The sequence below is a fragment of the Alligator mississippiensis genome, chromosome 4, assembly GCF_030867095.1.
Source record: "Alligator mississippiensis isolate rAllMis1 chromosome 4, rAllMis1, whole genome shotgun sequence".
Classification (NCBI taxonomy): Eukaryota; Metazoa; Chordata; order Crocodylia; family Alligatoridae; genus Alligator; species Alligator mississippiensis.
The window spans coordinates 171,981,345-171,997,929 of record NC_081827.1 but is presented as its reverse complement, the minus strand read 5'-3'; the positions used below and the strand labels follow the sequence as shown (position 1 = coordinate 171,997,929).

Here is a 16,585-nt window from a genome sequence, read left to right as displayed (position 1 = left end):
TCAAAACTCAGGTATAAACCCCATCTTTCAACAAAAATAAATAATATAGATATAGAGGACACTGAGCAGCAACTAAACAAATTTACCACTGGATATTGTGCAAGGTCATTGTAAGTTCGTCCTGCCATAGTATTCAGTTGAATGAGGTAGTCAAAGTTAGATATTTCTCTGTTCACCCATTTCTGAAGGATAAGAGAAAAAGGGAACACTGAAATTATTAAACTGGAATAATTGTTGCAGTTATAGATTATATATTTTTCTCTGTGTCTAGCTATCAGTTGTTAATAAATAAGGGGCACTACTTTACAAACATGATATGAATTTACAAGTTTCACTTTTCATAACCTAGTTTACAGTCCAGCTGCTTCTGAGGCTAGGCTGCCCATCCCTTGAGATCAACAGAGAGCTGACTGATGTACCAAATTGTTTTAAATGCAGTGCAGCCACTTTCCCAGACTGGCAATAAAAACAATTTTAAAAGTTCTGTTAGAAAGAAGAGAAAGAGGATAGATTAAAAAATAGGGAAAAAGAGCTATTGGGGGAAAGAAGATGAGGAAAATGGAATGAAGTTTAAACAGCAAAGGAGAAAAATAGGTAGCACTGGATAAGAAAGAGCAGGAACCTGACACACGATTCAAACTTCCAATTTAAAAGGGTAAAGTCTCTACATCTTGCTCTGTTAACTATGCAGATCTTAGTGAGTTATTATTGTCTTTGTGAAAGCACTGCCAAATGTCTTATGTAACTCTGAACCCTGTGCAGACTGTTTCTATGGAGCTCTGTCTATTACACTTTGAGAGCAAAATGGTGGAGCTCAAGTGTCAGGAAGGAGAAAATGTAAAATGGAGAAACATTGGGAAATACTAAACCTTTGAACAACAGTACAACTCCCCCTCTTTTCCTCAAAGAAAATATAGGTCTAGTGATGCAAAAAGACATAGGCCTGCAGCAGATATTAAACTAACAGTGCAACTGGGATCTGAGGAATTTTATGTGCTATCTCAAACACAGTGAGTCTTACCATGCATGATATACTCAGCTGAGTTTCACGATGGGACATAGGGCAGCCCCATTTGGGGTTCAAATCTCAGAATCTATACATTGGCCATGGGGGAAAGTGTGTACTGTTTATGTTTTGAGGCTTGACCTGCACCCACACGCAGGGTGCAGAGCAAAGCATTTGAAAATGCCACAGCATGGGGAGCTGACAGGCCCCCCCTTACCTGTGTCCAAGTTGCAGCCTTGCCCTACAGCCTGCATTGGGATGGGGCTGCAACCATGCTGGGCACAAGGGATACACATGAATTCCCTGCACCATAGCTTTTCTATATGTCCTGGCCTATATGGAGCATATCAGCAACCAGGGAAGGTTGCAACCATGTCTAGTGCAGGGGGAGCCCTTTGGCTCCGCAGCACTGCAGAACTTTTAAAATGCCTTGCTCTGCCACTCTGCATGCCACACATTTAAATTAAAGCACCACACATACCAGCCACAAAGATGTTCCACATTAAATATGAAGCATCTTTGTAGCTGGTTTGCCATTTTACAGCATCGTGTTACAATTATCATATGAGTGATATTGCATTTATTGCATAATTAATGTATCTGCCAAAGACACAGATAAGGCTGTTGAGTGAAGTCAGAAAAAATATGGTAATTTTTCTTTCTTCTGAAAATTGACATTTTACTTGCAAGCTACGATTACTGCACTGTAAGTGGGAAGTAGGACCTATACATGTCATACTTCAACTGGGTTTTGCTGCAGATACCCATTATAATAGGTTGCATGGCAAATTATTTTGGTGGGTAATGAAAGAAACAAATGTTTGGCCAAACCTATTTGCTAACACCAGAAGTAAAATTACTGCAAGTGTCCTCTAATTTTTTTGCACACGATGCTCCTGCAGACACCCAGATTGATAAAGTGGTATGAATCTGGTAACTGTATACACTAAGGAAAGCACTTAGTATAGGAAGACATGAATTTGACTCAAGTGGGGAATAAACTCTAACTTGTCAAATGCCATATGTTGAGTTTTTTACCAAGCAGATTTTCTTCTAGAAACACTTGAGGCCTGAAGGAATTATTTAACTGCTATCCATGGTTGAAGTTGGTTCTTGGGCTTTGAGTTTGTGGCTACAGATCTTTATAAAGGCAGGGTAGATTTGCACTTTACAGACTAGCTAAATTAGGGATTTATAGCATAAGTTTTCATAAGCAAAGGGCTTACTTCATCAGATGCTGTGAAGGGACTGAAGGAAGCAGAGCTTCTAAATAGAAAGCTGTGATTAGAATACAAAGGGCAGGGAAAGGGGGAGGGAAAATGAGGAGGCGCTGGTGAGAGAGGCAAGGTGAGTAGGAGAGGAAAAAAATGCAGTTAACCCATTGAGGGACTTGCGTGTTATAAAAGCTAATCCAGGTAATGGAATAAGAGTCTTGGTTTAGACTGATGGTGCTCAACCTCTTTGGCCAGTGGGCTGGACAGGCAGTGCCCAGGCTGTCTGTGGGCCGGATCTGGCTGGTGGTCCTGACAGACAGAAGTGAGGGGAAAAGATAGCCCCCTTGCCATTCATGTCCAGAAACAGTGAAAAATTATCATAAACCCTAGCTTCAGAATTTTATTTTTAAACCAGTTCTTTGAAAAATGCTCAAATTCTCTACATCTATTCCCACTAAAATCTATGTACCTGCATCAAGTCTGAAGCTTTAAACTGTTCCTGAGGAGACCTGGTCCCATAAATATTTGGAGAGCGAAGTGACAAAATTCGACTGTATACTTTGTTTCTCACCTGTAAAAACAAACAAACAAACATGCAAAAAAAAAATCACACTAAAGAATGCAGCTAACAAAACAGTCTGCAACCTTCATCATCGATTAATTAAAAAAATGATTGCATTTTGAATTATGCTCTTCTCATGTTGCCAAAAAACATTTTTATTCAGCTGTAGGAACTAGGAATAGATAATATTTGTGACTAAAACAAATTTGACTCTTGCACAAATCACAACCAGCAAAACTAATCATCATATCCAAACCAATTCCACTGAAAACTCTATTATGCATCTTCAGTTGTAAAAAATGTTTACTGTACAAGTTACTCGTCTGATATCTTCACTTTAAATGCCTTGTACATAGCAGCTACCAGTAAAACTAACTCATCAGTTCAGTATTTAATCCATCCATGTTCAGTTAGTTCTTGTAGCCCTACCTAAAAGGGATCATTTTAGAGAAAAACAATTTTTCAAACCATCAGGAGGGAAAAATTGTAATAATTTCTATTTTCCAATCCCAGTGTTACACAGAACACAGTATCCACCATTTCATGATTCATTTGTAGAAATTATTTAAAATCTGTATAATATGAAAGTTACCCTTCATATAATTTCTGGTGAGGTAGAATTGCATAGCTGTTCAACGTTGGAACATTTTTTCTCCTTTTGATTATTCCAACAAGATACGGTCCATATCCTTATTTCCCAACATAGCTTAATCTAGCACATATTTTGATGCAACTATGATAATACTATAGATGATGCAGTGAGTCAAATTTGAAATGGCCACTGAGCTACAACTTTCCATTTGTGCTGAATGATCATTAGGGACATATGACATGTTCATACCTCCTTATTGAAGTTAAGGAAGTAGTTGGTCTGATCAGTAAGAAAGATCTCCAAAGCTGACCTCCTCAAGTTGTAACGACGCAAGTGTATCTCTCGAATTTGAGAAAGAGCCCATTTGAAATCATAACCTACCCCTGGGAACAAAACAACTTCAGTTATTGATCAAAAATATACTTCACAGTGGTACTTGTACTCCACAAGTCAAAATAAATTCCTAATACTGCACTGTCATCTAGAAATGGTAGTTTCATTTAATGCAAGATTATCTGTAGCTATATACAACTACGGATACTTGGCTGGCAATCATTCCAGCCTTCAAGCAGTGTTCCTGTGATAGAGAAATAGAAGTAAATGTTTCTTTTCTCATTTTTTGGTAAACTGAAAGATAATTTTTTCATCCTTAAAAGCCCTTGACAAAACCAAGATTTGCTCAAAAACAGTCCTTAGTAGTAGACCACTAACTGAAAAGACTAGCTTGTTAATATGCCATTTGTGTAAAGTTTTTATATTTCCTTTGGTCAAACAGTTCAGTTCACTTTCCCAAGTTCAAATCACATGTTGGGCTGTTAGCACATATTAACTTCCCTACAAAAGGTCATCAAATGGTTATAGCTAATTAATGCTTCAAACTACTTCTTTTATCTATTCATATGGGGAACAAAGCTCATCTTTCAGTATAATTGGTCACTAGCATGGAAGAGATTACAGGGAACTCTCATTTATCCCTGTAAAATGAAAGGTACTTTATTTCTTAATAACATAGTAACAACGGCACAAGGGATACTACAGACCCCCTACCCAGAGTCAAGACCTTGACCAGGAGTTCACCAGGGAATTGGCTGAGGCCACACGATCCCAGTGTATGGTTGTCATGGGAGACTTTAACTACCCAGATATCTCGTGAGAAGAGCGCTCGGCCAAATCTGAGTGGACGCAAAGCTCTCTCTCGTGTGGATGACCTCTATCTGACGCAGGAAGTCTATGGGCCAACAAGAGGTAAAGCGCTGCTTGACCTCATATTGGCAACCGGGGATGACCTAATCAGTGACCTAACGATCGAAGGGAGCTGGGTGACAGTGACCATGAGCTGATCACCTTCACCATGTGCCATAAAGCTGGTAAGTCAGTCAATAATACAGAAGTCCTTGTCTTCAGGAAAGCTGACTTTGACAAGCTAAGAACGCTTGTCAGAGAGGCCCTAAAAGGCCACAACCCAATGGAGAGGGGAGTTCAGGACGAGTGGTTGCTCCTCAAGGAAGCAATCTTGGATGCGCAAGCAAAGTCCATCCCGTCTCGGAGGAAAGGCAGCAAAAGGGCACAGCAGCCCCCTTGGCTCTCCAAGGAACTGGTGGACCTCCTGTGTCTTAAAAGGAAGACCTACAAAGAATGGAGGACTGGAACCGCCACCAAGAAGGAATACTCTGCTCTTATCTGGACCTTCAGAAAGCAAATCAGGAAAGCCAAGACTGCAATGGAACTCCAGCTAGCTACAAATATCGAGGAAAATAAAAAGTCTTTTTAGATATGTGGGGAGCCAGAGGAAAAGCAAGGGCAACGCTGGACCCCTGGCTAAGCCAGATGGGGCAACTGACAACTGACGCCCAGGAAAATGTGAACTTGATAAATGGGTACTTTGCATCAGTTTTTCAGCAGTCCCATGGGACGGCCCTGCCCACTGTGGGTCAGGGAGGCCCAGGTGAGGGAGATTCCTTGCCCTCCATTGAAGCTGACCTCATGAAGGAACACCTTGACAGGCTGGATACCTTCAAGTCAGCCAGCCCTGATGGGTTACACCCAAGGGTACTCAAGGAGCTGGCGAGTATCATAGCTCAGCCCCTGGCACGGATCTTTGAGAGCTCCAGGCGCTCTGGTGAAGTGCTCGATGATTGGAAGAGGGCCAATGTCGTGCCTATCTTCAAGAAAGGGAGGAAAGTAGATCTGGCAAACTACAGGCCCATCAGCCTGACCGCTATCCTGGGGAAGGTCTTGGAAAAGATTATCAAAGAGGCCATCCTTAACAGACTAGTTGACAGCAATATCCTGAGGGATACTCAGCATAGGTTTGTTGCGGGTAGGTCTTGCTTGACCAATCTCATTTCCTTTTATGACCAGGTGACTTATCACCTGGACAAGGGGAAAGAGATGGACATTGTATATCTTGACTTTTAAAAAGCCTTCAATCAGGTATCCCAATCTGATCACCTCTTGGCTAAACTGGTTAACTGCAGCCTCGGTTTCACCACAATCCACTGGCTGGGGAATTGGCTCCGCGGTAGGACCCAGAGGGTGGTGGTTGATGGAAGTCAACTGTCTTGGTGCGCTGTGATGTGGGGTCCCCCAAAGCTCTGTCCTAGGGCCTATACTGTTTAACATCTTCATCAGTGATGTGGACATTGGTGTCAGAAGCAGACTGGCCAAGTTTGCCGATGACATCAAACTCTGGGGTAAAGCATCCACGCCTGAGGACAGGAGGGTGATCCAGGCGGATCTTGACAGGCTCATGAAATGGGCAGATGAGAACCTGATGGTGTTCAACACTGAAAAACACAAGGTTCTCCACCTTGGGAGGAAAAACCTGCAGCATGCTTATAGGCTCGGTAGTGCTATGCTGGTTAGCACTACAGATGAAAGGGACTTGGGGGTCATGGTTGACCACAAGATGAACACAAGCCTTCAGTGTAATGCTGCGGCTAGTAAAGCAAGCAAAACGCTGGCTTGCATCCATAGATGCTTCTCAAGCAAATCCCGGGACAGCATTCTCCCGTTGTACTTGGCCTTGGTGAGGCCACAGCTGGAGTACTGCGTCCAGTTTTGGGCTTCACAATTCAAAAAGGATGTGGAGAAGCTTGAGAGGGTGCAGAGAAGAGCCATGCACATGATCAGAGGTCAGGAACATAGACCTTATGATGAGAGGCTGAGAGCCATGGGACTCTAGCCTGGAAAAGCACAGGCTCAGGGGTGATCTGGTGGCCACCTATACGTTTATCAGGGGTGCTCATCAGGATCTGGGGGAACGTCTGTTCACCAGAGCACCCCAAGGGATGACAAGATCGAACTGTCACAAACTCCGCTGCGACCAATTCAGGCTGGACATAAGAAAGAACTTCTTCACTGTCTAAGCCCCCAAGGTTTGAAATAGACTGCCACCGGAGGCAGTTCAAGCACCCACTCTGAATGCCTTCAAGACACATTTGGATGCTTATCTTGCTGGGATCCTATGATCCCTGCTGACTTCCTGCCTCTGGGGCAGGGGGCTGGACTCGATCCTCCGGGGCCCCTTCCAGCCCAAATGTCTATGAAATATATGAAAAACCCTGGTATTACCCAAGAAAATAAAATCTAAGCAGCCTGGGTTAACAAAATGGCTCAGTGAACAGTTATGTTTACAAAACCTTTGCTCCAAAAGAATTATTCAAGTCGCCTGTTTAGTGAACTTTATGAACAATTTTGCTAACTAGCAGAAAGGTTTCTGGAACTCAGTTTGATGTTCATTGAAAAAAAGGATGTTAATAATATTTGTAAGAACATCATGATGCACTATGTTAAGAAGGAAAATGAGTTATTAGTAACGCTCACCTTCTTTTTCAATGCTACCATCAAAAAAACATATGTGCTGAGTAGTTACCTCCAGTCTTCCAGGTATTAAATCAATTACTGTAACAAGTTCACAGTCTTCAGACAATACTAACTTTTCTTTCTGGCTTTGCTCCTCCTTCTCATCCCTACAACAACACAACCAACTGTCATTGTTTTTTCTGAATTTTCCAGTTCCATCAAGTAGAAAAATAAAAGAACAATTTAGAAAAGAATTAAATCTGATCTGTTTTAAGAGCATCACACAAAAAGTTCCATTATTTCATGTACATTATTTCATTTCACAAGAAAACCACGCTCTCTCTAATTCTCAGTTCTAATCCTCAAAGGGAATTTACAAAATACCTTTCACAGATGAGCCTATCAACTTCACTTCAATCTACTGGATACAAACAAAAATAATGGACTAAATACAGACATTGGATTTGTGACACATCATAACCTGCCTAATATCTGACTCCCCAAGTAAACCCTCCACTTTTTACCAGAAATTCTCATTCCCTTTCCTCCCCACTCTCTTATCTCATCGTTTGAATGCAGTTACATTTATTCCTCCCTGCAACACCCGCATCTGTGTCCCATCTACTGACCACCTCAATTTATATTTTCACTGACTGGCTTTACTTTCTTGCATATGCACTGGCCTCTGGCTGCTTTACCACTCCATCCAGGGAGAGCACAGGCCATCTGCAGACACTTCCTCACCCTGATGAAGGGTGTTTGTGCCCGAAAGCTTGCTAAGAAGAATTTTTCCAACTATTTGAGTTGGTCTAATAAAAGAGATCAGATTTACCCATAGAACCTTATCTGCCTGTGTCCTTAGACCAACAAGCAGACAGGTGTAGGCTACAACCTACACCCGTTATTTCATTTACGCAACCATCTTACCTCAGATTGAAACACTAGACTTCAAGCCTCAGTTCTTTCTTGGCAGAATTTTACATATCTTTCCTTCCCAGTCATTTTATTTATCTAATAAGATCTGACAGGATGGATCTGATATTATCAACAGTATAAAGCATAATGCCAATTTTCATATTGCTCACAAAGTGCTAAAAGCTTAGAAGAAAGCCAAATCAGATTCTCAGTCTGTAGAAGAGCTTTATCTGGTAAATGTCCTTAGTACTACTTTCCAAGATACTGCAAATTAACCACAGGAATATTTTAAATAGGTTAATGAACCTTTTGTGATAAAAGGTTTAATTATTACATAGATACATGTGCTGGCTTTAGTAACTTTAAAGTTATAATACATATAAGACAGTAAATATTTATTATTCAATGTATAAAACAAAATATATGATCTTCACAGAGGCTTCCATTTTCACTTCTGAGATTTTGTAGGGACAAAGAATTGTTCAAAAGATTCTGCATATGCAGTTACTAGACACATTATCTACTCAGTTCCATTCGTTTCTGGCCATTTTGGTGATATGAAGGAAACCACAGTTTGACTGCATCCCCTGGACGGTGAATCTTTCAGGCAGGGGAATTTTCATGGACATGTGGACAGCATAAGTGACACCTACACCTCTTAACCTGCATGCGACTGGAAGAGTGAGGACTGCAGACTGTTAAATTCAAGCTATACTTACGTTGTTGGTACAACCTTGGGAATTATTGCCAACTAGCACGTTAGATAAGCCCTGCTATCCCTAGGGCCAACTCTGAACAAAGTTGTTCAGAGCTGGGTAGAAATGAATTTCAAGGTTCTCCAAGCTGCTGTACATACTTGTTTATACTGGCTGCTGTGTCTTCTTCTGGCAATTCAAGGACATCATCCTCCATGTCACTGACTTTCACCTGCTTTACCACTTCCAGAAGCAGAGACTCGCTAGCTGGCTGTGTCTGATGTACTCCTTTTGGAATAAGAGACAGATTTTCAACTCAAACAAAAACCAGATTTTTTAAATTTCACAATGCTTCTTGATAGTTGAATGGTAGCAACTGACTATGTTTATTGCTGCTGCACATTATTCTTACTGGAGAAGGAGCAGCTTGGAATTAAGAAAATATACCGCAGGGAGGCAAGTAGAATAGTTTAAAAACATCTCCAAGTTTATAGCAAGGTATTATAACTGTAGCTAAGCCAAGGAGGACACGAATACAAGTTACTTGTGAGCTTATAGTCTATTCAGCAGCATCAATGAATACTTTGTAATGTTTTGCATAAACATGTTCTGGCATGGCCATGGGTTCAAACTTAGGAGTGTTGTAGTTTTGAGTCCTGGAATGAATAAATACCTAAAAATCAAAACCAAGTTTGGTCACTGCAGGTCAGTAAGCTCTATCCATCCATTATTACATGACACAGACTCTCTGGCATTTCATAAGAAGTAAAAACAGAGCAATCAAACCTTCAAACAGTTTCTGTCTCTTGCTCACTGCATTAAAATGCTTTGACCTAAACCATTTCTATCTGTTTTTACATGAGTCCTTCTCTTCAATTTTTACTGCAAAGCACTACATAACAATCATAGAGAAAAAGAGCTAACATAGCATAGCTTCAATAAAATGAATTTTCAAGTTAAGATACAAGTGCTCTAACTAAACTAGGTCAAGGTTAATATAAAATGTGTATAATATGAGTGTAGAGATTGCAGTCACAGACATTTTGTGTGTTTTTGTTGCAGATATTTCTTGCAATAATATTTCTTTTAATAACAGTTACCTTTAGACTAGCACCTCCCCTAAGCATAAAATACTCTCATTATTCTGCTCCGGATGTGAATGGGGTTTCTATCCTTTATATTTAATAACATTTCCCAAGCATCTACTGTAACCTGAGCTGGGCAAGGCCTCCTCTTTCAAAGAAAAATTTCGAAGAAGTGTCCTTGGAAGGTTAAGAATGTAAGAACTGCCATTTATCAGGTCAGACCATAGGTCTATCTGGCCCAGTCTCCCTGTGTCACACAGTAGCAGAGTGTGGATGCTGAAAAGGAGAGTGAACAGCGTATGACCAGGGGTTTTCCTACTGTTCCTTTCTCACTTGCAACTTCCAGCATTTAACGTCTATGAAGTTCCGATTCAGAGGCTGTACCCCTAACTCCCATGCTCAAAAGCTACTGATGGATTTTTCCTCCAAGAAATTGTCCAATTCCTTTTTGAAAATAGTTAAATTGTCAGCTTCCACATCTTGTGGCAATGAGTTCCACACTTCAGTTACATGATGTGTGAGAAAGAACTTCTTGTTAGTTTTAAACTTACTGTATACTAGTTTCTTTTTATGACCCCTAGCTCCAGTTTCTGTATTGTGAGGCTATATTAAAATATTAGTTTAATCAAACAATTTTTTAAAAATACCCTCCTGGTGCTATATTATTGATCAGAAGTTCTTTTAATAAATCTGCTTAATTATATTTTTGGAGTTTTTCTATATATGAAAAATGCAACATCATCTGCTTACCTAGTTATAATTATGATCAGACACTTGATCACATTTATAATTCTTTATGATGTCAGATGTTCTCTTTAAATTTGAACCCAGACTATCTGATAACTAAGAAAGATCACTTATGTTTGAGAGGAAAGGGGTTTTTTTTGTAATCTGAACCTGAAGGGCACTTCGTGCCTAAAAGCTTCTCTAACATTTCTCCCAATTATACAGTTGATTCAATAAAAGATATCACAAAAAAATCTTTGCCTTCCATACATTTCCACGACCATTATAGTTCTATCACCCTATTACATATTTGCTTATTCCTTTTTGGGGTGGGCGGGAAGGAACTGCTCTAGGCCTTCTGGCAACAACACATATATGGATAAAGCTTTCCTTATTAGTAAATCTCCTTCTGTTTGGGATTTAAGCAACAGTGTCCCAGTGAAACAGATTTTTCATGAAAACTTTATTCAAGTCTACCATCCCTCTCTCATTTATCTTGTTGCGTGTATTTCGTTATAAGGAAACATGGTGTGGTTTAGAGAAAAAAAATGTATGTATTTTAAACAGCTACCAAACACCATGCCTTAAATTTGTGAAAATGTTGATAATCATAAAAATAAGTAGTCAACCATTCAAATTCTCAAAGGAAGAATGCAGCAGTAAGCACATCTCACCTAGATTGTCCCTTAGGGCACTGGCCTCTTGATGGGAGTTGAAGCTGTAATTCTGCACTAGTTTTAGCCTCATACGCGAGTAATTTTCCACATTTGAAAGTTTCCAATGCATAGGACTCTCTTTCCTAGAAGTGACAAAGATATAAAATCCAATATTAAGAAAATTAACTGGATCTAGCCAGCTTTGTATTCAAAAGCATAAGCTGTGTGTACATTTACTGTATCTACCTAAATCCAAGGCAACTTCAAATTTAAGATGAGCCCCCGCCCCCCCAATTAGACTCTATACATGGAAAATAAAAACGTGATGCAATTTTCCATGTATAGAATCTAATTATTGGAATGTTGTCTTAAATTTGTCACCAATCATGGTGGGGGGGCAAGTAGCCTGACTCCTGTGCCTTGCACCCCTGCCACTTACCACCCCCCCCAATACCTGTCTCGTGTCTCCTGACACTTATCCCCCCTGCCTAAACCCCTACTCTCACTACCATTTGCCCTGGCCTGAGCCCTGCCGCCTGTCCCCCACTTGATCCCTAACCCACAGTACAGCCTGATCCATAACTCCCATTGCTGCCCAATCTCCAGCTTGATCCCCCACGTGCACTGCTGCTGCATCCCTTGACCTGCACTACCGCTCCATCAGAAGCACAGGGCTGGGGATGGGGCAGAAGCCTGCACTGATCATCAGGAGGGGGAATGGGAAGCAGAGCAGGTCAGGGGATGGGACAGCAGCATGCACTACTGCCCCATCCCACAATGAGCTGCTTGTCCACCCTCTGACCTGTGCTGCTGCCCAATCCCCCTTGCACACTGCTGCCATATTTCCTGACCCATGCTGCCTGATCCCTGGCCCCCTCTACTACGCAATCTTGGATGTTAGCCCTGGCCCCCGACTGGGGCTCACAGAACTGCTGCTGATTCCATGGTTGCTGACTCCAAGCAGCAGCAACGCTTGCTGCCCTGGGAAGGAGCCGGAGTACTGGTACTCAAATCCAAGCTGAGGCTTGTTTTCCCCCCCATGTTCCCTGAGGGGAAAAAAAAAAAATCTCATCTTGGATTTGAGTAATTATAGTACATAAGCAACTTCAGAAGTAGCGTGTAAAAAAGATGAATTTTATTTTACATTCCAGTCCCAAAGGGTACTTTTACATGTGCTCTGGGGGTGAGGGGGTGGCTCATTTGATGAGCTTCAGTTCAAGCACCCCTGCTACCATTTTTAAGCATGGGGACACCGATACACAAGATGCAGGAGGCTGCTAGAGTGCAGTAATTGTCATTCTCCAGCAGACTTGATTATTGAGCCTGCCCCAAAGTGCTGGAATTCCAGTGCGTTGGAGCAGCCTCTGCACTCACGTGTAGGTGCCCCCAGATCCCAAAGCACTTTACAAACTACATCTACCCTCCACTGTAATTCAGCAGCTGATAAGCATCAAGGTAAGGAATATCTTATACAACTACAACTTCCAGGAAAATTCAAGACGACAGAGGGAAATGAACTATGTTGTAACTATTCCTATATACAAAGGCAAATTCTGATTACAGATTACATCTCATTTTTCTGAAGCATATTAAGCAACTGTTGGTCTGCTGCACATCCTATTTATCTGTCATGAATTTTAAAAATTCTCTGTTCAGTTAATTTTCATGTTATTTGTCAGTGGGTGCATCTACGCATCCACTTCACTGTGGAGTAGACCAATTGGTAAACTAATCAACTCTGCTGTAAAACAGTACTACCTTTCAGCAGAGTAATTTACTGTATTGAAATGCACACGTAGACAGTGACTGCCCTGGCTCATATTGCTGTTGTCCTGGGCACATGTGTAGATGCTGTGCCCAGGAGCAGTTTACTTTGGTTCAAAGCGCTCCAGAGTTTATTGCTTTGCATTAATTGCACAAGTAGATACACCCAGTGATATTCATCTACCAAGAAATCAGATACATATTAAATATCAGTACTGGTATTTTGATAATTCAGGAAATACTTCAATAGAACAATCAATAGGACTACCAAAAATGGCTACTAAAATAGTTTAAATACCTTTTACAATTCCAGCTGTATGAAATATTAAATAAAGGGACTGGGCAATTCTCTTAGATGCAAGATGGCATTTAAGTAAAAGATTACACTCCTACCTTTCGGCCCATGGGCCCCTTTCACAAGTGAGGTAAAGTTGTGCTGCTCTCCACTGTCTCAGTATAGCTGTCCGCTGACTATTAAGTTGTTTTAGTGTGCTGTTGTAACGCAGATTTTCCTGGCGAGCCCTTCGGTTAAATGGCTCCACAAAATACTCCTGAAAGAAAACTGGAAATAAGTCTTACTCAGCTTCCTACAAGAATCCTGGAATTTGCAGAAGTCATTTGCTCAAAGCAAAGGATAAATTTCTACCAGTGAAGAGGAAACACTGTCAAGTAACTTGACAAATTCTGCAAACTTAAAACATGTATGTTAAACATCAGAGATTTTACAATGAAAGACAGATACTGGCCATATGAAATGTGTCAAGTATAAACGAGTTTGCATGTTCAGGATGCTAAATGGACTGCACTTGAGTTCCAGTTATGGTTTCAGAAGCGTTAGAATTTTTCAGTACCATTCTGGCTTTTTATAATGTAATTTAGCTTTAGTGGCCTGGCAAAGAAAAGAACTCATATATGGATCTTTTATATAATGCAAGGAAAGATAAATAAATGTAACCACTGTACTGTTCACTGTAATTAACAGGTAACTTGAAATCACAGAATCTAACCTCATGAGATTTCTGGTCCAATCCTCCAAAATGTCTAGGTCTACCCTCCAGCGTATCTACTACATGCCACCCCCCCCCCCTTGGTGTCATCTGAGGGTGCAATTCATCCGGTCTTCCAGATGGTTAATTAAGATATTGAACAAAACTAGCCCCAGGACCAACCCCTGGGGCAGTCCACTTGATACCGCCTGCCAACTAGACATCAAGCCATTGATTACTACCCATTGAGCCCAACAATCTAGTCAGATTTGTATCTGCCTTACAGTCCATTCATCCAATCTGTACTTCCTATGGTTGCTTGCAAGAATGTTGTGGGAGACTGTGTCAAAAGCCTTGCTGAAGTCAAGGTATGTTACATCCACTGCTTTCCCCACATCCACTGCTTTCCCCACATCCACTGAGCCAATTATCTTGTCATAGAAGACAATCAGGTTGGTTAGGCATGACTTGCCCTTGGTGAATCCATGCTGACTGTTCCTAATTGCCTTCACCTTTAAGTGCTTAGAAACGGATTCTCTGAGGACCCATTCCATGATTTTTCCAGGGACTGAGGTGAGGCTCACTATATCCTCCTTTTTCCATTTCTTAAAGATAGGCACTATATTTGCCCTTTCCCAATCATCTGGGACCTCCCCCAGTCACCACGAGTTTTCAAAGATAATGGCCAGCAGCTCTGCAATCACATCAGCTAATACCCTCAGCCCCCTCAGATGCACTGCATCCAGCCCCATGGACTTGTAAATGTCCCTAACCTGTTCTTTCACCATTTTCTCCCCAAACTGTATTGCCCAGTGCAGTACTATGGGAGCTGACCTGTGAAAACCAAGGTAAAAAAAGGCATTGAGTACTTCAGCCTTTTCAGCATCATCTGTCACTAGGTTGCCCCCTCACTCAGTAAGGGACCCACACTTCCCCTGACCTTGCTTTTGTTGCTAACATACTTGTAGAAACCCTTCTTGTTACTCTTCACATCCCTTACTAGCTTCAACCCCAATTGTGCTTGGCCATTCTGACTTCATCCCTGCATGACAAAGTAATATTCTTATACTCCTCCAAAGTTGTTTGTCCAAACCGTCACTCCTTGTAAGCTCGCTTTTTCTGTTTAAGCTCACCAAAGAGTTCTCTGCCAAGCCAAGCTGGTTGCATGCCACATTTGCTATTTTTCCTGCAAGCAATTTGCTATTCTTCCACATTTGCTATTCTTTCTGCAAGTAGTACCTTTACTACTAAATTTCAATCTTAACTGAACACAGAAAAAATAGTTTTGATTTAATTCACTGCACACAAAAATGAATCAAAGTTTAATGTGGGAGCAGTTCATGTTAGGTACAATTTTGAACCTTTTTCATTTTATTAAAATAACTTTAAAAAAATTCATTAACTTAAGACATAATGTAGTAGGGACTAACAGCTTTCGGTAATTCAAAATGGGCTAAAAAGATGCAACTAACACTAAGCATAATTCTGGGATAATGTATTATGAGAGGGGCATACATGTTCTACTATAACTCAGTTTTACAGCTTGATTTGATATTAAAAATTTTTCAAAGCAGTTCTTCCAAGATGCACATTTGTAGGATATGCCTTTGGTATGTTTTTTTTCCCCTCAGAATACTGGGGTCAGAGATCACCTTACAAATAAACTCCTTCATCTGCTGGCAGCTGATTCCACTTTTTTGTGCAACACTGCAAATAGATTTTAGAAACTTAAAAACTTTACCTGAAATTTCAGCTTGCTTTCTCCCCTCTCTCGGTCTCGCTTATGCATATTCACCATTAAAGCCTCATAACAGTCCTTCCAATAAAGTGCCATATGCTCACGGCCCTCTCTGAACGTATTGTCTTCATACTGTTTCATGTATGGAATAATCTGGTAAACAAAAATATTTGGGGAAAAAAAACCAAACAAGATGGTTGAGTAGATTCCCTTCGCCCCAGTAAAGAGAAAATAGATGAATACCCAAAAGAAGCCATTACTTACATATTTATCAATATAAATTTGCCATTCACTAGAGCTGCAATACTCTTGGAAATCCTCAAAGAAAGAAGGGCTGCCATTGGCAGAAGGCAACGAAGGTAGATGCAGGTTCATAAAAAGAAGTTGGTAAATTTTGGATACCAGTGTTCGAACCAGAGGAATCAGGAATGAGTATGTTTCTGTCTTCTCTTTGATTGATCTACTCAGAATGCCTTCCAGCTTGCCCAGCAGGTAGCATGCCTCAGTTTGACTCTCAATTACTTTGGTTTGAAGGAGGGTGTTTAGCTTAGCTGCTGCCATAGCACAAACCTAGACAGAGAAAAAGAAAAGCAAATACAAATTCAACACACAAAAATCTATGAAGCTAGTGGCAAGCATTTAACATTTTACCAGAGATGCATGCATACTGCAAGCTGCTTCTCAGGTATACAGAAACTCACAATAAGTCAGATCAGATTTCACTACACTGTGCTAATATTTTTGTACTAAAGTGTTCAAAAGCCTCAGTCTGGATCACTGCCCCATTGTGGCAACTACTGCATATATGCACCAAGGAAAAGTTTACAGTTTCATTTAATCAA

The 16,585-nt window shown here is 40.8% G+C and overlaps 1 protein-coding gene across 2 annotated transcripts in view; it reads right to left on the bottom strand.

The window, feature by feature from the left end:
* Window positions 1-16,585, bottom strand: part of NBEAL1 (neurobeachin like 1) — a 144,931-nt gene that overhangs the window by 33,587 nt on the left and 94,759 nt on the right. For both annotated transcript variants that reach the window (XM_059727082.1, XM_059727083.1), the window contains 9 exons: window positions 16,008-16,313; window positions 15,747-15,896; window positions 13,413-13,570; window positions 11,274-11,398; window positions 8,950-9,076; window positions 7,200-7,345; window positions 3,624-3,757; window positions 2,690-2,791; window positions 87-182 (listed from right to left, as the gene is read on the bottom strand). In XM_059727082.1, the coding sequence (XP_059583065.1) occupies window positions 87-182; window positions 2,690-2,791; window positions 3,624-3,757; window positions 7,200-7,345; window positions 8,950-9,076; window positions 11,274-11,398; window positions 13,413-13,570; window positions 15,747-15,896; window positions 16,008-16,313 (1,344 nt within the window). The remainder of the gene's footprint in view (window positions 1-86; window positions 183-2,689; window positions 2,792-3,623; window positions 3,758-7,199; window positions 7,346-8,949; window positions 9,077-11,273; window positions 11,399-13,412; window positions 13,571-15,746; window positions 15,897-16,007; window positions 16,314-16,585) is intronic.